A 27,030-nucleotide genomic window follows, 5' to 3' on the forward strand; every position below is an offset into this window, starting at 1 on the left:
TGCTATTAGGGCAGTGTAGCTTCACGCATGCTTGATTGGACGTCTCCCGTTTCACTGTTGACGCCACTTGAATCAATGAAGTGCCATTGGCTCATTGTTTAATCGTCTGTTTTATCAGCTGTAATGAACATACCGAGATGTTCGTGCATGCGACTTGTTAACGCACCCAATCATGATACATCGACATTCAGCGTGCCACAGCTATTAGGTATACATTTTGTTTGTTCCTTTGCAGCCGTGCGATTGTTTACCAGCTTCCAAGAATGTGCTTGTTTTGGTGTTTGAACTAATCAATTGTTTCGTTCATTCCATTTTAGTTATTTCATTCTATTTGAGTTTTTTGCTGTTATTCCACATTTTTTGTTTACCTTTTTTTTCTAGCAGCCCCGCCACCTGTTCCAGCAATATCCCGTTTAATTTAGTCGAGCCCATACACGATTCAAACGGTATTTGTTTGTGTGACCTTTGCGGGAATCAATGTTATTTTTGTAACACATATAAAGCTGTTCTTTGTTGTTCAATTGAGATACGAAACGGGCTCATTGTATCTTAAATTTGTGATGTCCCTTGAGTCGTTGTTACTATAATTGAGTATAATATCGTGATGGTAATTTACGAAGTCATGTATATTGGAACGTTTCGTTGGAAGCGAATGCATTAAAAGAACAATAACATTGGGTTTGTGGAGCGCCGCGGGCGCCTGCGGCGGGCCTTGTTGCCACTCTACATCTCTATTGATTTTGGAACAATTGTGCACTAGCAGCGTCACTGACCCTGACGTATTGTCGGTACATGTGAATAGGCTGCCGCACTTCGGGGTTGCCGTTACGTTCACTAGTTTTGGTTAGTTAAAGCCTGCTCCATATTCTATGTGAATGGATTATGTTACTACATTGAATACACCTTCAAATATATCTAAAGCCTCTTATCGAATATTAAGGATTAAAGACAGTAGTCGAAAATAAATTTCCTTTTTCCATTTATCGTGATTTCTTCCATCATCTGTGTAAATTTAATTAGTCTTTTTCTAAAGATTTTCATGTTTTATGTAACAAATTGACTGAGAGCTTTTAGAAAATAATTTGACTGGGAATAGTAAACTTTGTTGGACTAAAATATCACTTAGGAATGCTATCAAATGTTTTGTACAATTTTTACTCGTTACGTATTATCGTTTACTCGTTGATAAGACATAAATCTGTTCAAAGATTTATAAACAGGTCATTGAACTCATAATAAATACGTATATCTTGTTAGAAATCTATAAATGATGGACAGCATACTCAGATTTGTTGATTCATGTCTATCAGTCAACTTCCCTATGATCATGCAAAAACGATCCATCCAGAATCGAATTGTTTTACATTCAAGATATTTGTATCAAGGCATGCATATTATCAAACATCAAAGTCTGCTTTCAACAGTATTTTGATTTTAGGAGCTGAGCTGGTCCCTGATCCGGACATCGGAACTCATTTTATCGAATTTTTCATTCATTATTAGTTGTCACAAACTGGCGTTTTGAGTAAGCTTTTCCTATCCTTTTTGATAGTGCCATTAGTGGTGATATTGTGTATCGGATTGTGGGCTCCCTAAATATGGTTGGACCCCATAAGCTAGTCGATGCATGCATGCCGCCTGCTGGCACAGGCTTGCCCAGATAAATCCTGCACTTTCCTCGAAAATACTCTGGATAAGTTTATACTCTTATATTCGCATTTTGAAATTGTCTGGACCTTGGCGTGCTCAATAAAAGACACGTAAAAGTAATGTTAAATCCAACACTTCTAATTCTTTTCATTCTCTTCACTACCCAAAGACAGATTCCTATATTTCCTTCACAACCAGTGTTCTGATAGTGAGTTTTGTTGACAGGCGACGCCGACATGTCGCTGAAGCAGGGCAGCGGCACCGGCAAAGTCCACTTCGGTGGTTTGGACGATGTGTCCCTGTACGGCACGCCAGTGGAACCTGCCCCGCCGGCGACGGACGCCAAGCAAGGTTTCCTGCGGAACCAACTGCAGGCACTCTTCCAACCCACCGACAACAAACTAGCCATGAAACTCTTCGGCTCGAAGAAGGCGCTGATGAAGGAGAGGATCAGGCAGAAAGCAGCCGGCCACTGGGTTATACATCCCTGCAGTAGTTTCAGGTAAGTCCAGCTTTTATTAGTGCGACTGGTTCTTCAAGTGAAACCTATGAACCCGAGCTATATAGCTCCTATAGGTAAATACGTGTGCATTGTAGGCCTGCCCCAAACTAGGCCAACTTATGTCATGGTTGAAAAATGAACCATATACCTAGGCAATTAACCTACCAAGATTCAAAAGAAATGTTATTGATTTTCTTCGAAAGTAGGTATTAAACACAGTAAAAAGTTAGCTACCCTCCATTAGATATAGAAACACGAGGTTGCGAAAATCATTTGCTATGGTACTAATAGGTACCTGAAAACGACATATTTTGTGTGTATTATAACCGCGACGAACTTCCAGATATTTTATGACAGGCCAACTAAAGTGAATTAATTACTTGCATTGAAAACACATCGATATACTTTAAATTATCATTAATCGTTCGAAAGCTCTTCACACAACCAACGAGCCGTAATAAAATGGTGGTCATTGTTTACATTATCCCTGCATTGGTTAAGTTTAACAAATTATTTTTAGTCGCGTTTGACGACCGCTCGTAATTTCAGTAAACTGAGGCATTTTTTATTTCTTTTACATTCAATGTCAAGTTTTATTCGAGTACTTATTCTGTAATTATGAAATTATATTTGCTTGATACAGTTTTAATCCTTTTCACAGAATTCGAAATGTGTTTTTTTCTTTCAGATGTTTTTTTGTTTTTTAATAGTCTTAATGGAAACTGTAGTTGTTCTGTTATTACATTTTATTTTAGTTCACGTTTCATTTAATTTACGAGTATAACCATTGTTTCCTTCACATCTAAGAATACAATAAAAAAGAAGCTGTATTAAAAAATAAGCTCTCTTAAATAATCTAGAAAATATTCAATCAGGGTCTCAAATAAATTGTAATCATCTCAAATTAAGGATTTATAATGTGATATTTTCATAAATAAAACTGATTCATGCATCGTCAGATGTTTCGCAGATCGTGGGATCGTTTGTATATTATTCGTCTGTAACCTTGTGTATTTGTAATTATAATAAAGGCTAGAAGCTAATTTTACTTAATACTTCTACTAGCATTACGTTCATTGCCACCATTTTGAAACTCAGTAACGAATGAAGAGATATTAATAGTATTAATACTGACTAGAGTGACTAGGAGCTTGATTAAAGTCATTTAACGATTACGTATTAGGTTAACATCACGCAACAGATTTGGAGATAGATAGTAATGGCACCCCACCGTGGGGCAGCTCAATGCTCTTATCTAATCTAATCTATACGCCTATATAAAGCTGAAGAGTTTGTTTATTTGTTTGTTTGAACGCGCTAATCTCAAGAACTACTGTTTCAAATTGAAAAATTCTTAGACTAATAGGAGCGAAAATACAATGGAAAATGTGGGAAAAACAGGGAAAATTATTCATCTTCGAGGGTTTCCGTTAAGAAATTCCTAACTTACGAGTATATCTTCTAACCACGCGGACGAAGTCGCAGGCAACAGCTAGTGTAATAATAATTGCACAGGCTTGGGCAAGCTTAATGATCAATGCTCACTTTTTTGGCTCTAAGTGAAGGGACTCCGAGAAGTAAAACTTCTTAATTACAATTTAATGACAGATTTAAATCCTCAATTTTCCGCAATAATCCAATTAAATGCTAAGTGCATTATTGGTAGCTATCAAACGTGCGATGTTATTTTTGCGATCAATTGTTCAGCCAGTAAACGTAGCAGTTAGTCATCTGCCGATCATTTTGTTCAGCCGACCGTTCAACGCAAAAGTGTTGAATGTGTAATTATATAGCGCGGTAACCTCTTTGTTAGTTGTCAACGATTGAGCTAGGTTCGGCGAGCGGTATCGCAACATAAACGCATTTAATTATGGAATCATGTTCTGGCGCGTTTAATGTGTTTAGCTTGTTTTTTTTTTAATTGAAATTGGAACTAGATTTTTTTTGTAAATTTAAATTTTGATTATTATTGTTACTGCCCGACGAGTATATGGAATATGAAGGGAATCATATTAAGGCTAGAGATGAAATATGTTTTTCTATAAATTTCATTGTAACAATAAAAACATTTTTATTTATTTCTTAATTTTACAAATTTATGGGCTTCTGACGGCTGGCTAATGACGTGCGTTTGCCTAACGTGGTTCGGTACTCGGATTTCGCTTTACAATGGTAAAAGTCTTGCATCAATGGTTCATAGTACGGGCAATGGGCATTGACCATAAACTCCAATTTTCATAGTACTGCTGTGTGACAGCATAAATGTAATGCCAACATAATTAGGGTAATAAAAACTTAGATCAACAAAATGAGAATTTAAATCGATACATATCTTTTTTGCTACCTTGTGGTCTATTATTCTAAAATTACCTCATTAAAAAAATATATATATTTTTGAAATTAGAAGCAAAATATATTTTAATGTTTTACCGATAGATCTAATATATTAACTCTAATGATTCTGACAAACATGGCGACAAATCAGCCAGTCATGTGTATTCCAATTTTAAACATTTTCTTCTTGAACTTATAACTCGGATTCTAATTTTGAACGCGGGAAGTTCGTTAAGAGATTTAATACTGAAGTTTTGGAAGGGGTACCGTCGTCTTTTTGTAGTTGTGGAAGCGAGACAAAACACTGACGTAGAGCGGCGTCTCTTTTTAACAACTTCAAAAATACTGCTTTAAGAGGTGGTAGTCAGCCCTCCGGATAGTTAACACGATTTTCACGTTTATGGGAATTTGCGATGGCGGTCTAATTACCGTTCGTGGTCCGAATTAGGTTTACAATGCGGGCATTGTGAGCTCAGCTAGAATACTGCCTCCGCAGCATTATAATTTGTACACAACGTGTTGTGACGGTTAATAAATTAAAATACAATGAGGATGGTTAGAAGCTTAATTTATTGTTTCGACTAATTTTTGTTTGTAAATTACGTAGTGTTATTGTTTCATACAGCAAATGGTAAACTGTTAATTCATTTCAATTTTTTTATAATGTAATTACAAAAATCTACAATTCAATGCTAAAATTGCACTTTTTAAAGATATTTATGCAATACGTTCGTAGATGTTATTTAAACCGATAAACAAATATTTATCCAGACCCTCTTGAATAAACATTTAATTTTAATTTAGGTATAACTAGTCTCACTATAAAGGTCGTTGAATCACACATTAAAATCTTAAAGTAATCAAATTATTTTTGTACAAAAGGTTATCTAATTCTATTTTTGACATTACGTACAAAAACAAAAGAAATGTCGCTCGACATGTGAGTTTCATTAACGATTCATACAATCAAGATTCATATTGAACCTATACAATCAAAACATACTATGTATGTTCCATATGTTATGTGTAAACATTTTTTTACAGTCGTTTCTGTACAGCCAGTACTTTTATTTAAAAACAAAAGTGACTCGGACCTTTTTGCTAGTAACTTTAGATAGTATTCTTTTTAACATGATTGCTAAGTTAGCCAAATTGAACGAAAGTGACAGTAGAAAAAACCGTTAAGGAAAATATTCTAATTATTATCAAAAAAACGAAGTACCAGTCTGTTTTGTTATTAGTTTGTTATCAGATTATTGGTTCGAAAATTAATCTCAATTTAAATACAGTGAACAGTAATTAAGTGAAAGGAATGACAGTCGAACTTTTATATCGATAAAACATTACAATGATGAGATGGAAAGTAAATTTATCGATAAGCTTTAATCTTCTACGAAACCCATACCCACACGTTTCAAAATAAAAAAAAGTTGCTAAGTCTGAAACTAGATGGCGTTGTTTCATATTATTATGACTGTTCTAATAGCTATACACGTTAAACAATTTTGCCAGTTAGAAAGGTAGATGTTAGTTGCTGAGTAGAATTTTACATTAGCATTGTGATGCAGCGTACGGCGCAACGCTGTAAGCGGCGTAAACAGTTTATAGGCGAGGAGCCCACGGCTTCACTCGTTTATCGGACAGTGTCGTCCGCTCGACAGCTTCCGGCCGAGTCCAGTCGCCGTCTCGATTAGATACAGTCAATCGATCCCGATTCGATACTCGATACAGAATTTATGAAGATGAAGCCTGTCCTCGTCTACGTAGCGTAGATTGAATACTAGATTAGTAAGCGTCTAAATTGATTTTCCTTAAACTGAGTTCCTGTGTTACAAAATTTTCCGCTTTTAATAAATAGTTTTTCCTTGAAGGAAGTAAAAATTAGGTTGTTATGTTACAAAAATAAAATAAAAAACTCTCTGACCAAGGATGTACCTTTTTCTAAAACAAAATCGAATTAATCAATAATGTTCGTTTCATGTGCAACGCAGCATAAATCAAACAAACACTAAACGTTCAGTGGCAACATAAAACAGACGTCAAAAAGACTACAATCAGTTCCAGTACAAATAAAACGAAGCGAGCCAAATCACGAAGAATAGCACAATCAGTACTAACACAACTCCATTAATAAAATCAACAAAGTAACAATGTTCATCACAAGCTATTGCAGGAACAATGGCGGTGCTCCGTAATGGAGGCACAATGTGTGTGTCCCGTGCAGTACGTACGACACGAGTCCATTGGAAGCTGATACAACTGGTTCGCGAGTGAATCTCAGAGCCACTCTGAGTGACCGTAGCCAGTGTCAAAGGTCTCGCCTATCAAGAGTACCAGTAGCTACCGGATGTTCGTTCTGTATACTGCTCGGATATGTCAAATTAGATGTTACTGGCTGGATCATGAGAATTGGTATCGTCAAGGGTTGTCAATTTGGAAAGAAGTTTTTGTAATTCGTCTTTGTTAGTGCTTTGAAGTATTATTGTGTAGTTCGATTCTTGCGAAAAGCTGTCATATGATAATCTAGATCAGGGTTATGGCAGAAAGTGTAAAAAAACTCCATTTATACTTTGTGCATGCGTTATTTAATATTTTGCCAGAAGTTTTAAGTTTAATCGTTTTGAAAAATAGAGCAGTCTTATGAGCTAGCTCTGGTTGATTTTATTCCAGTTAATAATTTTACGCTTTCGTGCTGAAGTTAGAGTTTGAGCCTAACTTTGAGAAGCGCGAGGCTTCCGAAAAAAACACTCCAACAAGTGAAAGTGATATTACGAAACCGCGTCAAGTTAGTTCCTCGGCTTCACTTACGGCTATTCTTCAGTCTTCGAAATTAAATAGAAAAAAAAGATAGGTTTAGGAAATAAAGTTAAAATTGAACTAACAAAGCTTTAAGTGCAGAAATCAATCTATATTTTTTTGTATTAAATCTTCTAAGATTAAACTGAACAAATCAAGTTGATGTTTGAATAAAATAGTGATTTACTATGTTTTTGGTAAAACATCTATCCATATACATTATACTGATCTCATTATCATTTCTTATTAGTCCCTAGTTTAGTCTCTCCTCCACATTTGATAGGTATTTAACATATATCCATACTTAGGTTGGTTTTACACACTCACTTACATTTCGGTTACTAAAACGTATTAAAAAGCTATGTTTGGTAATAATATAAATCAAAAAGGCACAATAATTAAAAAAAAAACAGAGAAAAAAAAATTGACACAGAATTGAATTTCCTCTCAACCGAACTCAATTTCTGCATTCGTCATATCAAGAGCTCTCATTACGTTGCAACAGGTACCAGGCAACAAGGCATCCAAGGAGATCGTTTACCACAAATTGGATCGCACCTTGCCTCCTACCACCGTCCCTTGAACTAAGCCTGTTGACGGATTAAAGCGAGACAACGCATGCACGGCGAAGAGCGGCGTCTCTTTTCCGCAACTTCAACAATGTTTCTTTAAGAGATTATGGTACGGACTCGGATCGCGTCTGGTTGCAACTAAGTCCACATACACAATAACGGTTCCGTTTCCTACCATTTGCAATATGATTACTGTCTGTACACCTTCGTGTAAGCCGCAGGCGAGAATTGATTTCACTTTGAGGCCAACGCCATTAGCGACAGTTTACCTTATGGATTGTCTTTCTTAGAATTTGCTATACGTGTTTATTTAACGTCATTAGTATGTAGAAACTTCTATTGAAGATTTGACTTTCGGAATCTTTGAATAATGACATCATCCCTTCAAAAGTAGACAAAAATCCTGAAATTGAATTCCTAAATAATTACTATTGATAAAGATAGTACATCAATTTTCTTACTCTTTGATTTGCATTTGAATGTGAAAAACAATTTCATAAACATAATTATTGTACTTATAAACAATGCGTAGAAACGTACAGTGATTGGAAAGTAGTACGAAGTAATTTCTGTTTGCAAATGGCCCATAAACACGAACATAAACTTTGTACTTACAACTAGTGACGTCACTTTGCAATTAACGTGATATGTTACTCCATACAATTCACAGGTAGAGAAAAGGGCAGACGAATACGATTAAAAAGAATACTAAAAACTGACAGACAGACGAATCGATACTTTCACGTAATAGTTTATGCTCAATACGAGCCGCACAGAAACTTAAAAGTCGAATGTATACAGCCGTTTAAATGGAGCAAAGTAAATCGATATGAGTTTTTCATCGAGATTGTTTAACGAGTCTGAAAACACGGATGAATCGTATAAAAACTGAAATTCACGTCTGTTTTGGACAAAAATATGGCCAGCGGCGAGGGTTCCCGCCTCTGTTATTTTATTACTGGCTGAATACACTGACTAAATTAGTTAGATAAAAAAACGTGTATTTTAAACATGACTTTGTGAATTTTTGTAATGTTGGCTATTCTGGCTCTCGAGGGAAACCGCGGAGGTTGCACGAAAAAAGTTTTTAGCGCTACACAAAAACTAGGCATGAAAGCTTTGTTCTGTTTGATGGTACATACTATGTTACATCACCACTCATATATCTTTGCGAGCTCGATTTGGTCCTCGCTACCAATGAATGTTGCGACCAAGTTGTAGTTACTACTTTTACTATTGTCCCTTCAAGTCGTATTTATAACACACGCTATTACAAAAGAAATGTGAAACGCCTTTCCAGTTGAATAATTAAACAATTTCATAAAGTGTGTTTCATAAACTATCGATAGAATTCTCAGAATCTAGCTATCAGCCTTGAAGCAATTGAAGCATACATTATATTTAATGCAGAAACCTATAGCGTCAAGACAATCAATCGCCTAACAACACCTGAAATACAATCAAAGTAAAATAATATGTATGATGCTATATCATACATTTCATTTTACCCCTCATATCTAACCGTCTGGCCCCAAACTTGCCTGGCACTGTACTTTGGTGATTGATACTCATAATAAAATATTAAAAATACTAACAAAAATTGGTGAAAGACTCCCAAACTTAAAATCCACACCTATGCAAAAGTTAGTCCTGACCACCATCGAACCCACGACCTCTGCTTCAAAAGTCAGGGTCGCCAACCACGATGCTATCAGCCCAGTTATTAAGTACCAATTAAATCAAACGATCCAATATCGCAACAGAATTTAAATGAAGGGCAAATGCAATAACAAATGGCGCTACTAGGAAATGAAGAAATTGCTTATCGGTATTGCTTCCCACAACAAGCATATCGCGGGGAATGTTTATAAAACATTAGCCGTATGAGGCGGACAATGAGAACTCAATAACTGAACAAAGCTCGATGACGCGACGGTGTTACAACCTACTTGTAGTTCTGTAAGATTCTGGAAAGGTCTGAAGAATATGAGGATTCTTACGAAAAATAAATGGAAACACGTAATTGTTGAGATAATTATGTAGATACATGTAACATTAATAGATGCTTAATAAAAGGATAGTCATCATGACCATGATGAGAACCAGTAAATATGAGGCTTTTGGTATTAACATTCGACAGCTGAAGAGTTTGTTAACACGAATGAAGATACTAAACTCAACTTTCCTTTTTGGATTTTCTCGTGCCCGAGTAAAGTTTTAATATCATACTTTGTTCAAATAAAACGTTTAGTGCGATAGCAGATAAAGTTAGCCTCAGCTAGTCAACTGCAAGAACAGTGACAAAGAAAGGAAATGAGGAGAACTAGATATCATCACTTACATTCAGGGATCGCCTGAAAACATACCAGTCGTAGTATCAGATGGATTCAAGAAAACTGAACCCCAAAAAATCACACACAAGCTTACGTAACTTTTATATAACGTCTGTTCTTTGCACAGAAGCCTTAAAATATTAAGGCGGAGTCCGTAACATGTTACCTAACCTGGATAACAGGGAATATGCCAAATTATCATGCTCAGCCGTTCATGCCAGTTTCAAGGTAAAAATATACGTTCAAGATTGCCAGCCAGGGAATTGAGAATTTAACATTGGATTAAAGATTAAGGTTAGGTGTGTAAGACGGTTTTGATGGCAGCTAGAGTATGTACTTGTGAATTTGTTATCTTTCTGATATTTTTTGATTGCCAGTGTTATGAACAGCAAGAAGTATGAATGCATTTATAGCTGAAACCTCTTTATTGAATATGATAATGAATGACATCTGTCTGTCTGTCTGTTATCACCCGTTTTGTATTCGTAACCAAGGCAAAATTTTTCTTCAAACACAGAATTAACTAAAATAGTTACATCGACCACTAGTCTATGAAATCGAATCGATTTATGTCCGCTGAGATTGTAATCAATCACTAAGAAACAATATCCTAGAATGATATGATGGATAGTTGAATCTCGGGTTTGATTGATCCTTCACCCAACGAGCTTTATAAGATAGCCCACAGAAGTTCAGACTAAAGAGAATTTAAAAGTAGACTTTAGTTTTCTCATCAGGACAAAAATGCCATGCATATGCCTATATATATGTATATCTGCATGCATATATGCCTTCTCCGAGCGTCTACGCTGATATAATCTCTCAAACGTCAACTCATAAGTCAAAGTCACTTGTGTCTGTGTCCATACGTAAAGTCTTTTAAGAAGTGATTATGTTAAAACTATATCTGGAGCTTAATTAAAGAGGATATTGTCGCGTTTCAGAAAAGCACATGAAGATGATGCTAGCCGAAAACCTTGAGTTGCGTAAAATCCCCGGTATTATAATCACATGAGAGTACCATGGGGAAGTTTCAGCTAAGATAAAAAAAAATCCTCAATAATTATTTTGTTTCAAGCTGAAATATTTGCCTTAAGCTTGTAGAAGTAAAAAAGGCAGTTACTTGATAAAGTGTTCAGCTAAACTCAGTATGGATGGAAGCTGACCCCAACATAGCTCGGAGCTAATAGGTACTTGCACTTAAGTAGGGTGTAGTAACCTCTAGATTGCCATTTAGTTCCACTTGTTATAATATAGTTTAATGCTATCGATAAGGAGAAAACAATGCCTAACATCAAAGCAGTTCCTGGAGCCGTAATCCTAGGCGGGAGTAAATCAAGGTAGCACAAACAACGCTGTATATTTTATGGAGAAAATGATTAATGGTTTCCTTGTACACCCTATATAGGCCATAAAGAAAGGAATACTATAGTTCATGACTAGAATACCTATTTTATAGTCTGGAGCTGATATTTATTGGGAATATGAAAGTGTTGTTTTGGACCAAGGAGTTTTTATTGGTCGTTTATAAATCGACATATTTTTTTTGTCAATTTCAATGAAAGATCTATAGGCGTAAAACATATCAGTTTTATAGCTAGAAGTGATTCTCGTTATTGATAGGAATAGATTTGTGTCATATAGAACTCGGATTCTACTCAAGTATCTTACATAATACATTTTTAATGCGAATGGAAATCGACGTAGGTGCACGAACGTCTTCTCAAAATGCCTCTCAAAGCCTCTTGAACCAATTATCATCGCTCTTACCCTAGTCTGACATAATAATAAATGTATTTAGTATTAATATGACGCAGAATAATTGTGTATCTAAGGAATTTTCTATCTACACATGGATACCCAATAGGCCCCCTTTTTTTCAGAATGACAGGAAAAAATGTCGTTAGCACGGAACTTAATGTTACGCTCATGTCAACCTTATTTTATTTTAATGAAGGTATTTCAGAAATAAGTTATTAATTTCTATTGTGGGTCTATGAGTACGTTTTGTTTGTAGTACATAGATAACCACGTTTTTATTTGGTCGTGTACGATACGTCAAGTTCCCTATTCGCACTGCTCGGCGGGGTGAGTCCAGCGCGGTGATTGCTATTCAACTATTAATATCCGGTGTTCGATTCCATATCCTGTGCCACATTCATCAATATTTGATTAAAACTACCAAGATAGTTCGAAATCAGTATTAGTGAACGGGGAAAAATTACTGTCTATTGCTAAAAGTTTATTGGACACAATTTTGAATCTCACTTTTAATTTTTGGAACACTTTTATTTAACGCCTATTAAATCTTTAGTACCCGTATCAGAATTACTAAAAACATAGCATGATTTAAAATAAGCTCTAACTATATTATACTGAGGGCTACTTTAAGAAATCCGCCTAGTCGCATCGTTGTCCTTATGTGCGACAGTCGTGAACCCCTAATTATGTCGCAACCTTTCCCATCTTTGTAACTGGCACCAATAAATTATCTGGTTCTTAAAACCATGGCAGAAAATATGACAGACATACATTTGTATTCAGCAAAACTGAATTAAACCTGCTTTAAATCTAACAACACCAGTTTTGCTGTAGATAAGCTCTAGCCATAACAATCGTCGAGAAAACAATTGACACCATAACTATAACCATAAGACCATCATGAATCAATGATGTTTTACGATATCTACATTACAGACATTCAATATAATGTCAATATCACGATAGACAGCAAAGAAAAGAATATTCATTTCATATGTCAATAGTATGAAAACAATACTTGCATTAAACTTTATTGCGCATATCTGACATCTAATAAAAACGCGTGTCGACTCTGATAATACAATTCATAATATGAGGAGAGAAGATGATTTTAATAAAATATTTGAGAAGTACGCACAATGTAATACGCAAATACGCCCAATGGACTACCTGAATAGCAATGGATATTCAGGGTGCAGTCACACTGCGCGCGATTAACTTTCCCCCAACTATGTGGCGACAAAATGTTGCAGAATCAATTTGATATTAATGAATTAAACTTCATAAATTATTGTAATCATCAATTGTTAGATGCTAAATTTGTCATAATTTTTAAAAAATGTGACGACTATTTAATATTTCAATAGTATAATTATTTGTGCTTTAAAATAATAAGCGTTAGAATAATCGGAGAAGGATAAATAATTGTTACTCATAAAACAGCTCTCAATTGAACCACACCCTTATTCTCAGATTGCCATATACAAACAGCACGTGGATTTAAGATGTATACTAGATGTACTCATTAGTTTTAAATCGGCGTGAAGCTTGTAAACATAGACCTGACTACATAACACACGTGTTAATACATAGTATTGATTAAAAGTATCGAATGCTGACGTCACAATCATTTACCTCTTGCGTCTTGCACGTGCTTATCAATCCGTTCGTTATATTCTTAGCTGAGGTGTTTAAGAGTGAAATATTCAACGTATCTTTGAGATAGGAGATTTCATTTATAAAAATGTAAAAATTTCACGTTTCATATACAAACAATTGATCTATACTAAATACAAAAATTAGACTAATTTATGGTGTTCCGTAATTAAAAGTAAAAACGGTATCTTATTTCTAAAACCCTGTTGTCTGTCCGTCTATCCATGCGACTGTCACCAGGCTGTATCTCCAGAAACGTAAAAGCTAGGCAGTTGAGATTTTCACATACGATGGATATTTATTTTTGCTCTCTCACAAAACATACTTAATTAAAAAAGAAATCGACTTTATGCAATCGTTAATACGGTCATAAATATGACTGGCAACCACAATTTTTGGAAATTTTGTTTTCTTTAGCCAATATGTATACATATTATGTAGCCCTAAGTGTTTCGAGTCTGACTCAAACTTGAATGGTTTTATCGCGAGTTGTTTTAACTCATTTGTAGGTACGTACATTCCTCATTCTCCTCGCTGATAATCGGTGAAGGAAAACGAATACTATCCGCAATCGAGGAAGAGTGATTATTATTCGTGCCCTGATTAAACGCAATCAGCTCTTTGGGCAGCTATAATACATTTCCTGTCCAGGATTATTGTCATAAATAATGAAATATTTTCGCTAAAACTTTAGAGCACCGCGTAGAGACCGAATTTGGATAGACACATTTTTTTATATGAGATAAATAAGCTAGGGCGCACGTGGCTAGAAGTCGCAAAAGATAGAAAGGACTAGAAAAGAAAGGATGAGGCCTTGCCCAGCAATGGGATCACAGGCTGTATAATAAAAGTTGAAAACCGAAAACCGTGCAACCGGATCCGTTGACACATTGATTACCTAGTCATGAACAACACCCTCCTTAACTCAGTCCGACTCAGTCGGATAAAGCAGAACAGTATACTACTGAAACGTATTCAGTCCTTGCTCTGTACAGTATTCGAGAAGCTACCGTATGCTGCATAATAGAGTTCATTGCGATCGATACCACAGCACGGCTCATGACTGGAACGCTGACTGCAACTATTGTAATTGAATTTGAAATCGCAACTAATTCGTTAACTGAATATGGTGTTCATTTTGTTGTTGTTGCTTTAATGTTTGAATTTTATTATTCGTGTTTTAATATATTTTCGGGGTAATATTGACAGAATATGATGGTGGAAAGTTTGTGTATACCAGTTCACTTTTCATTAATTAATATTTATCGTGCTATATACAGGGTGTAAGGAACACCGTGACTTTTCCGTGGGACCTGAGTTCTAGACATGATTCCAGACCCCACTGCGTTGGAATTTTTCATCGGTCTTTTCATGAAAATTGCAGTTTTTTTTCGCGTTTTTTTAATTTTATGTGTCATAAAATCATTTTTCCTACGTATTTCAATAATATTTTCATAAACAAAATCATTATTAAGCCGTTTTCACAAAAAAAGGCAATGTAAATGAAACACTAAAAACTGCTCCCGATCAGCTGATTCGTAAAGGTACTCGTCGGTCATCGCTCTCTTGCAAATCTAACCGAAAGTGACGTCAAAACCGAACCAATACTCATGAGCGACAAGCGTAAGAGATAGCGCAACTATTGCGCGCGCACTCGCACGCATTATTCGTAATCCTGCCTACTATTCCTTTAAAAAAAGCCGCGCGCTTTGTAGGCACCGCTAGCCGCCTTTGTCGACACCGCCATCGCGCCAGCGCGTCGCCGACACCTACAGCGGTATCGGCGAGTGACGTACCTGTGACACTGGATAAAATAGTACATCGATTTTTGTTACACGGGTTCCATGTTATAAAATAAAAAAACACCTTCTCAGCGTTTATCAACTTATCGTACTACGAAATTTATTTTATTTTTTATTTTTATTTTTATTTTATTTGGGAAACAAACAGATGTAATATAGTTAATAAAATACATACAAAATAAACAGTACTCAATCCAGAACAGTTTCCACACTAAATTAAAACATTTGCGCCAAATGCGAAACTGAATAAAATTTAAAAAGAATTGCAAACAAATATAAACAATTTAGATAAAAAAAATAGAAGTTACCTTACATCTACGTATCGAGGAACAATATTAATTACTAGAAGCATGAACCAGACAGTCGTGAACAGATTTTTTAAATTTGGGCAAAGAGATATAAAATATATCTAAATTACAACTATTATTAATTAGATTATTGTACAAGCGGCAGGATCTCATTATAAATAAGTTGTTACCATAATTAGTTCGAGTAGTGGGCGTATAAAACAAAGACTTGTCACGAACATTGAAACGCGGGCATCTCAGACCTATTTTGCTTAGGAGGTAAGAAGAGTCAACTTGATTTCTAACAATTTTATATAAAAATAGTAAATCTCGTTCATTACGCCGGGCCTGTAGAGTGGGTAAATAAGGTAGACTTATGGGGTGTTTATTATTTCTCCATGTCAAATGCTTCATTAATTTATTTTGGATACCTTGTATCTGATCAATATAAATATTGTATTGCGGATTCCACACTATAGATGCATACTCGAGAATGGGTCTTACAATGGTCTTATACAGGAGTAATAATGTAGATAAGCGCTTAAAATCTTTAGAAACCCTCAACACAAACCCTAGTAGGCGATAAGCTTTATTCGTAACAGCAGTGATTTGGCTGTCAAAGATTAGTTTACTATCCAACTGCACACCCAGGTCTCGCACCTCAGACACCCTCTTAATATTTTCATTATTCATATTATTAAAACCTTTTATTATTAACAGTTTGTTATTGTTTAGAATTCTGTAGTTCTAAAACATGTTGTTATAAACAATAATTTATTTTTTCTAAAATTAAACTCTGTTTTGTTACTAATATCCATCATCTACTAATGAAATTCCTGCCTAAAAATTTTTATCATTTTTTTTCCTACGAACTGCTGAATAATTATTCCAGTCACATAAAACAATTATGTTCTTACACAAAAGTACATTTTGTGATTAATCAATTTTAAAGGTTTAAGTTAAGTACTTTATTGTCAAGAATAATTTTACGATATTCACTTCGACCTCATGTAATTTATCGATAAAGAATCATAGGTACCTAGGTCCAACACTACTCAAAGGTAAAACCGAAAGTTCGGCTTTTTTCAAAATAGTACCTATTTTTACTCAGTTTGTTCCTTACGCTAATCGAATGTGCATGTGCAATCGGGTAATTCGCGGACTAATTATCGTGTAGGCAGACAATTTTATTGTGTTAAGTGATATAAGTGCGTGTGTTGTGTGTGTATTATTTAAATTACGATCCTAGTAGCTCGATAGGTTATTTTACCGCCCGGGAGAATGGCAACATGCTAATGTGTTATGGCGAAGCACGTGGCAATGCAAGTCTCGCGATGAACATTTACTGGAATCGGTACTTTTTGCCCCGGGTTCAGCAGCAGATTTTTCGCCGCGCCAAAATTTGTGTGCACGTAGATGGCGGACATTTCGAAATTTTCGAACCTTATCTGGTTAGAAGTGAGCAAGATTAAGGTAAGAGTAGGTTTGATTTAATAATACACAAGACACAGATTGAAGTCAGAATAGTGTAAATTGATTGGTATTTTTTTGTGATTGTTTTTCGTTACATCACAACATTTTTATAAAATGCGCGCGCGTTTCGAATGTTTCGATCGTGTCGCCGAGTGTCGCCCTCCTACCACATTACAGTTCGTGTAAGTACGTACGCTGAGCGTAAGGATCGCGCGGTAACCAATTCATTGCGTGCTCAAAAATGACTAAATCTATAAATATTAATCTCCGACGGTAGCGACTTATTTAATATTAATTAACACGTTATTTTAAAGTCATTATGCGACTTTGGTGGTACGGTGTTCCTTACACCCTGTATATACATAGGTACTAGGTACCTACGTTTAACATCATCATCGCTGGGGTATAAAGCTAATGTCTTTAACCCATGCCTAGGGCACGGTGTGAAGTAAGCAAACTCTTACTAAAAATACCCGGGGCCCCTTTAGTTACCCAAGCCAAAGTCACAGGATCGCTCCAGTTCCGCGCGATTCTGTACGTCCTCAGTCCAGTTAAGAACTACTTCTCGAAGTGTGCATGTAAAGACCCGACTCCTCCATATTCCAAGTATCACCGAGTGTGTTGCCAATTTAATTTAATAAAACAAGTCTCTTTATCCAAAAAATATAAACACCAGAAAAGTAGGTTTTATTTGCTTTTATATTTTAATACTTTTAAGTATCTCCCAGTAAACAATGACCAAAGAAGCATAAAGTATTATCCTGATATTTTACCTACATTTATTTTTCAAGTTTGAAACGTAATTCTACTTCACAACATAAAACGTTACCAGAATATGCCTCACTTGTTTCTGTGCTGTTATATTCAAGCTTAAACTTAAACTAAGGTATTCCCTTGTTGCCTTTACAGAACATTGCGGATACAGCCGTCTTGTAGCGAAGTAGACACAGGAATGTTTTAAGGAGCGCTTAATCTTCAGAGATGCAGTTTGACTAGTAGATTAACAATATACATTAGCATGCGTATTATTCATAAAGCAAGTACTTGGATAATTTTCGGTCTATACTTAAGAAACATTTATAATATATATTAATAGTTTCAACGTCCCACGTTAATCAAAGGTCTCTTCTCGTGTAGAAGTTTGGGTTATTTCACTGCAATAGACGACCGCGGATTTTCCATTAAAGATTCCAATCTTAGAGAAATTCAGTTTTCCTTACGATGTTTTCCTTTAAAACGGTAATGGAAAACATCGTTAGGAAACCTTTTAAGATTAATGTACCTATATGTGAAATCGATGATTACTAGAACTACTAATTTGTTAAAAAAAGAAAATACTTACTAATCTGTTTAAAAGCTTTTGAAAATATAAAACGAAAAATATGTTTATGAGTTACAATTTTTGTAATCACTCTATCGAGCTGTTGACTTGATTTTTCTAGATAATTATCTGATCGGTATTGCGCATTTTATACGCATTACATTATAACATAATTATACCAGTAAATAATAACTGTTTCCGGCTCTTTCCAACACAAACAGGTTTATAAAGCACGTTTTAAGACAGGACCAGTCTTACGCTGATTAAAATTGAACACTATCACAATAAAAATAAAAACTAAAATGTATCGGCTGAACTTTCTTTAATCCTATATCTTTAGGAAAATTAGACTTAAGTCCAACTTCTATTTACTTTTATGAGGATAAAGAGGTTGCAAAATTATTCATGACAAATTAAGAGACATTATACTGACTGGTTTACAAAGATTCATTATAAATAACATAATATTTAATCAAGTGCTAACAATAAATATAGAAGAATATTACTAGAGACTATAAATAAATCTGTTCATCGCTTAACAAGAATAACCAATTACAGTGATCACTCAAATTAATGACATAGAGTAAAAGAAACTCATTAATTTCGAAAGATTTAGAAAACAGTCATTTGTTTCAATTACTTTACCGAAAAAGCTTTTTTTCTGATATCAATCAGCCTTATGTGGAGAAATCCGAATGCAATTTGAGTTTTTAAATCTGTCCTGCATTAAATCCTCCTTAGTCGAGTTTACTCTGTTTTGTAATACTGTTAAGTTGGTACTGCTTTTGAATAAAAGTTGATAGCTTGAGAGATATAGTTTCACAGATTCATTTCGTTGAGTTTAATCAAATTATGTAGATATTCTGATAAAGAATTCTTGGAATTGAGCTGTGAAAACGGTTTTTCTATAGAATTGGCATAAATGGGGTTTAACCGTTCTCTCAAAGTAAGACCATAGATTATTGTGTAGAAATAAGCCCCCAAATACTATTGCAGTTGTGAGAGAGAGAGAGAGATCGAGACTGAGAACCACAAGTCAGATCTCAAGGAGTCGTGCTCGCTAAGCTGTACTGAAGGGTTGTGTGTACTATGTGTATATGTACTGTGTGATTGTGTAAATCCTGATATTTACCAACTTTTACAAAACACCGAACTGTTTTATAATCACAGTTGTTGGTAAAATTAAATTAAAGCCCGATAAAACGTTTCTTTTTACTTATTGACGTTGCTTTTTGCCGTTTCATGTTGGTAAACCCTAACATGTACCTACCAGTAAATCACCAAAGTAAAATTACCAATATTCTGGTTTTTGCAGTAACATATATTTATGTTCCTAGTTATATTGAGAAATTGGTTGATATATAGAACTTTAAACGTATTTCGATGATTCACAATCACTGTCAGAGATCGTGTTTTAATTGTTTTGTTAGTACGAGTATGTTTGTTTTCGACTGATTATTCATTTTTTTCTAAGAAACAAACAAAGCTACGCAAACATCCAAGCTAACGAGTTTTCAAACACCATTTCAACGTCATGGATAGTTAGCAATATAATTATGAAAAATACAACTAAACGGTGTGTTTCAGGGATCCGCACCTAAAGGGTAAAAACGTTACCCCATTACTACTAACTACTTACTATGGCTCCACTGTCCGTTCGTATGGTGGACTGTAAATCTGTCACCCAGCTCTGTCTCATGACCCCTTGTATAGCTTTTCAGCTGGAATTTGCACAGATGATGTATTTCTGATGCTCTTATATCAATCAATCTCGATGCTAAGCAACGGTTGTTATAGTTCACAAATGCGACAAACGACCAACATTAATGTTTTTTTTGTCTGTATTTATAGAACCTTTATTTTCGGGAATCCAGATCAAACGACCAAAATTCCTGTTATTTTTTCAATCTTTTTTTACGGAACTTTCATTTTCCCGAATCAAGCTCGCTCTTAACCAGTTTTTTTATAAAACTATATGCACTTAAAAACACTGTTTACGATATTGTGGGACGAACGGTGATTTACATAGTGACGTTAGCTAATTTATTCATCATTGTGCACTCCACGCCGTAATGGGACAATTAAAATGACATTCTAGCTAGGAACGTAATAAAATGTATGGCAAGAAGATGTATTTCATTATCTTATGCTAGGTGCTAATCGATTCTCTTGCTATTAAGTATTGTTCTTCATTATTATTATTAATATTCGTCTTTTATGACAAGTGTTAAATAAGTCACGTTTTTGTCATCATGCTTTGGGTGTAATTCCTTTTTCTACTTATTTAATTTCTCGGGTTGAAGTAATGCAAGTAGAATTATTTGTAGTCTTATTGGTGTGTACGAAATTTGAGATTTAAGTCAGTGACCGCAGTAGTTTGTTTGGTAAAGCGAATGGTGTATTACCCAGTAACCAGAAGTCTCAGGTTTGAATCCTATCTGAAGTGCATTTTTTTATTGATTTGCTAAGATGTTATGAAAACTTTCTGGATAATTAATATGGTATGACGAAGAGATTCTGGTGCTTTTAAATGTATTTAAAACTTTCATAATAATAATTTGATGGAACTGAACTAGGAATTTTGAAACATAAACTACTCCTTTAACAAATATTATTACTTTTGAGGTCGGTACATAGAAGTACGTTATTTCAGGTTTTATATTATTGAGTAAGTAAACTCGCTTTATTAAACGCTAAAAATCTTAATACCTACCTAAAACCGCAAACTCAAAAAAAAAGTAAAATGATCCAATTTGTAAAGTGATTTAAACATTTTAAACGTCGTCGTGTAATTTTCTTTAATTAGCAAAATTATTTAGAGCTAGCCTACCATAATAGTTCAACGACCTTTCTCATAATAAATAAGTTCTTACATGAAATAGAAAAAGTCGTGAAACAATAGCAACAATATACTAAACGCCCTATCGGCTGTTCGGACAAAGTTTTAATTAAATACGTACAGTGTACACACTGGAGATATCTTTGTCTTTCCACTTTATCTCTTCGACTGAAGTTAGAATACACCCCACCTACATACACCTTTATATTACTTTAGCATCGATATAAACTACACTTCACAGACAGTCTTAAAGTTAGTGTTTATTAAAACCTTTTACGACATCAAAAAGTCCAATGAACTTAGACATCGTAATTTTATCGTTGAAATTTCATGAAAATACTCTCACGTACCTTAAACATTTTCCACAATAAATGTTTTAGTGAGTTTCCTACTTGTAAACGCAATCGCGGCCAAAACACGATCATAGAGTATTTATAGAATCCTACGTTCAATTCATGCTACAGGCTGAATGCACGTCTACGTTACCATTAATGAAATTAAATAAACATGGAAGTTATTTTAACAAGCGTTCTTCAAGAATAACTAACATAATAATAATAATAATAATAGCATGGTTGAAGAACTTACCAAAAAAATATCACCTATCCTAACTAACGATCCCCACAACCCTTTCATCGAATGGAGAAAATATGAATAGTCAGAATAAGAGATATAGTTTGCGGCCGCTGCCCGGGGGTCGCCGGGGCGCATCTGGAGCCGACGCTGGATGCCACAGCATGCGAACCGTAGGCGACGGGGGACTGAACAGGCGGGTTCCCCTCGAACAAAATACTACAGCCGACCGATCATCCTCACCCTCATCCTCCGAACATTCATTATTTTCTAACATCCCATCTCCTTCATCGACACATACCTTATTTAAATCACCTATTTCATCTCCATCATCCATGTACTCATTCCGATCAACAAGGTCAACAGCTGTTGTGCAGGAGGCAATAGCCAACTTACCTGCACCCACTACTGGCCCCTCTCGTGCGCGCAAAAAATGGACAGAGAGTATGAACCGATTCATTTGGCGCACATACTTACAAATTACAAAATGTGAGACAACACAGATGAACAATTATTTAGAACCACTACACCAAGCATTTAACGATATCTATCCTGAAATGCAAGCCACTCGGCAGCGTCTAGGAGACCAAAGAAGGGCTATATTAAGAAGAAAACTGTTGCCACAGCATATATTAGATGAAATAGTTTCAGAAATTCAGGACCAAATACAAACTAATGACTGTCATCATCCTATCATACATAATCATAGCCAAATTGAACATACCACACAAACAAATATCAATAACAATACCAGGTTGAAATGGTCCGAGGAAGTTAATGAAGACATAATTAGGTGTTATTTTGAAGTAACCGAAGTAGAGGTAAATAAGACTGCATACCGAAAAAAGCTGTTCGAATTATTTAAAGAAAGACACCCCCACCTGTCTCATGTAACAGAACAGCGGATTGCAGATCAGAGAAGATTGGTATTTAATAATAAGTCGTATGAGAACAAAATAGTAGAAATTAGACGAGAAGTAGAATTAAAATTAACAGCAGAGAATCATCAAGCAAGTATAGATCAAAATCTTAATATAGAACACAGGCAATTAATCCAAGATTACTTGCTTGACAATACACCTGTAACCCTAGAAGATTCTATATCACTTAGTGTTAATAGTATTAATGCTAATAACTTAGTTCCCAACAACATCGAGGAATATAGAAGTATAGAAACAGAATTTGACAGAGCGGTTTTACAGTTCAATAATATGCACCCTGAATCTAGACCATTCATTCCAAAACAAAAATCCTCGCGAAAATTTGCCCAGATTGTAAATTACTTAAATAATGTTATTCTACCTAGGTACTTGAGTCACGGTCTAGATTTTAATTCATTACACACATACATTTACTCAGCAGCCTATGCAGCTGCCACTTGTAATGGAACTAGGTTAAAAATACAAGAAAATACAAACAGAAGTAGTGATAGCCGAAAGCCTACCTGGCAAAGAAGGATCGAAAGCAGAATAAAAAAGTATAGACTAGAATTAGGAAGACTCACACAGTATATAGCAGGAAGAAGAAATAGGAAAATCGTAAAAACAGTAGAAGAGATAATGATAAAATATAATTCTCATTCAAAACACGAGGAACCAAATACAGAACCACAACATTTCCTTGACACCATAAAACAAAAATTAAATGCAATTTCAAGTAGACTCAGACGATATCTAGCTTGTACTCAACGGAAAAAACAAAACGCAACGTTTGTTAATAATGAAAAACAATTTTATAGAACACTAGGTAATTTTTCGCAAATCAACACTGAGGTTGCCTCTGAAACACCATCCCCTCAAATTTTGCAACAGTTTTGGTCTGGGATCTGGGAAAATCCAGTACAACATAATGCTGACGCCGATTGGCTGAACAAAACAGCAAAAAACGTACTGATTAATGAAATGGAGTTCGAAAACATCCCAATCGACACATTTACACGAGTCATTAACAGTACTCATAATTGGAAAGCCCCTGGTACAGACCATATTCATAATTATTGGTACAAAAAACTTACTTGCACACACCCATTCATCCATAAACACATATGCCACTTCATACAGTCACCGGACATTATGCCCTCATTCATTACACACGGAATCACGTACATGCTACCAAAAAGCTCAGACCCAACAGACCCTGCAAATTACAGACCGATCACTTGCTTACAGACTATATACAAAATTATTACTGGATGTATTAGTCAGCTCATTTACAAACACCTTGAGAACCACAATATCCTTGCAGAACAGCAGAAAGGATGTAAGCAAAATAGTCAAGGCTGTAAAGAACAACTAACCATAGATGCAATAGTTATGAAACAGGCTCAAACTAAAAATAGAAATATCCACACAATGTTCATAGATTATAAAAAAGCCTTCGATTCCGTCCCACATAGCTGGTTAATATATATACTTAAACATTACAAAATCCATCCAAACATAATTTCATTTTTAAATACTAGCATGCTGCAGTGGGAAACTAAACTCAAATTAATTAAGAATAAGCCCATTACCACTGGGCCCATAAAAATACAGAGAGGCATATTCCAGGGTGATGCCCTAAGTCCCTTGTGGTTTTGCATGGCATTAAATCCGTTGTCGGAGCTTCTTAACGGCACTAATATTGGGTTTAAATTGAAATATAATAATTCTGTACATGCTATTTCTCATCTTCTCTACATGGATGATATTAAATTATTTGCAGCCACCAATACAGACCTAACAAAACTAGCTGACATAACGCAATTGTTCTCTACAGATATAAAAATGGAATTTGGAGTAGATAAATGTAAAATATTTTCAGTTAATAAGGGTAAAATACAAGCTAATTCGTACATTTTAGATACAGGAGAACAAGTCGAGCCAATGGATGAAAACGATACTTATAAATATCTAGGATTCCACCAATCCAAACAAATTCACCAAAAATTTGCAAAATCAGAATTAACAAATAAATTTAAAAGAAGATTAAATCAAATTTTGAAAACTCACTTAAATTCAAAAAATACCATAAAAGCCATAAACACCTTTGCAATACCGGTCCTTACATATTCTTTTGGAATTATAAAGTGGTCGCAAAGTGATTTAATTAAACTTCAACGTATCATCAATACCCGTATGACTGCCAATAGAAAACACCACCCCAGATCGTGTATTCAACGACTTACATTACCCCGCCAAGATGGCGGCAGGGGACTTATAGATATACACAATTTACACCATAATATTATCGAAAAGCTACGTAAATATTTCTATACCAAGGCCGAAGAGTCACAACTCCATAAACAAGTAGTGGGAATAGATAAAAAATTAACTCCATTAAACCTATGCAACTCTACTTGGCAAATAAAATTGGTGAATAAAGAACAGAAAATGGATATGTGGTCACAAAAGTCTTTGCATGGGAGGCACTTCGCCGATTTACGCCAAGAACACGTCGACAAGGATGCGTCGAACGAGTGGCTCCGGCGAGGTGAACTTTTCCCAGAAACAGAGGCTTTTGTGATCGCTATCCAAGATCAAGTAATTGACACCCGCAACTACCAGAAATTCATCACCCGTATCCCAAACTTACCCACAGATTTATGTAGACGATGCCACAGTAGTTCAGAAACAATTCAACACATCACTGGTGCTTGTAAATCAATAGTTCAGACCGATTACAAGCACAGACACGATCAAGTGGCATCTATAATTCACCAGAACTTAGCCCACAAACACTCTTTTATAACACAGAAAATTGCATATTATAAATATAAACCCAGCACAGTTTTAGAAAATAATAGATTTAAAATTTATTGGGATCGGACTATTATAACAGACAAAACGGTACATTTCAATAGGCCAGATATCACAGTTTTAGATAAAAGTGAGAAGACTGTATTTGTAATAGATGTAGCAGTGTGCAATACTCATAACCTTCTCACTACTTATACTGAAAAAATGTCCAAATATGTAGACCTTGCTACTGAAATAAAGCGGCAGTGGCAAGTAGAAACTGTTAAAATAGTACCCATTATAATATCGACGACTGGTGTCGTCCCGAAAAGCCTTCAGCCCAACCTAAACCTACTTGATATGCCCAAATCCACACTAACATTACTACAGAAAGCTACGTTGTTGAATACCTGTCGTCTCACACGCAAATTTCTCGCTTCATCTTCATCTTCGTAATAATATGTATACTTGTATGTATGTATGTATGTATGTATGTTTGAGATCGATTTATCTATAAAAATAATTAGTATGGCTAGCACACTTGGTCGTGGCCCGTGTGTTAGCTTCCCTACCCTTTCATTAGAAGGGAGACTACCATAGTAAAATTTCGAATATAATAATAATAATTTATTTCTTCTTAAAAGTACAAACAACATACATAGGTGACAAAAAATATTTTGGTTTTAAGACGATTGTACAGCTGCATTATATAAATTAACACACTGACTCTCAAACTGAGCCATGCTCGTATTTTGAGGATCGGCGGCACTCCGCTTGAAATGTCTTATATAATCATCTAGTTTTTTTTTTTTTTTTAACATTTGACCCTAATACACGAACTATATAAATAACCAATTAAAACTTTTAAATCCCCGAGTTTTCCTACACACGGTTAATAAGTGGGTAGTTTCCCCAATGAAAATGTTAACATACCGTCGGAATTATATGAATAAACTTACTTTATGAAGTTCACGGCTAATCTTTTCACCGATAATAATCCTAGACACGTCGGCACGAAAGAAACTGAAATAAAAGATAATTAAACGATTAACAAACTCCCCAAAGTTATTACGTTATTGTATTAAATTATTAATAAACTGCTTTAATTCTAGATTTATCTTTTTGTATTTATAAAAGCCAGAAATAAATTATTATTAATTTCTTCTACTTAGTATACGTAATTTACAAATTTACTCTCCCTACATGATCAATTTGATCTTAATTATGACAATTAATTGACTACACATTTTTTTAATTATAAATAACATTTTATCTTTTTTTGTCATCCACAAATAATGTTATTTTACGCTAGCTCAACTCTTTAATGTTTCTTTCTTATCTTCTTAATATTTTTGACGTCTTAATGAAATCTGAGATACCAAAAAAAATCTAAGCACAGTTATCAACATTCAGCC

General features: G+C 35.0%; 1 protein-coding gene across 13 annotated transcripts in view; it reads left to right on the top strand.

The window, feature by feature from the left end:
* The window catches only part of LOC113504080 (potassium/sodium hyperpolarization-activated cyclic nucleotide-gated channel 2), a 232,280-nt gene that overhangs the window by 171,602 nt on the left and 33,648 nt on the right, over positions 1-27,030 (top strand). For all 13 annotated transcript variants that reach the window (XM_026886182.1, XM_026886190.1, XM_026886198.1 and 10 more), the window contains one exon: positions 1,876-2,152. In XM_026886182.1, coding sequence (XP_026741983.1) covers positions 1,876-2,152 — 277 coding nt within the window. The remainder of the gene's footprint in view (positions 1-1,875; positions 2,153-27,030) is intronic.

This window comes from Trichoplusia ni, chromosome 2 (genome assembly GCF_003590095.1).
Source record: "Trichoplusia ni isolate ovarian cell line Hi5 chromosome 2, tn1, whole genome shotgun sequence".
NCBI lineage: Eukaryota > Metazoa > Arthropoda > Insecta > Lepidoptera > Noctuidae > Trichoplusia > Trichoplusia ni.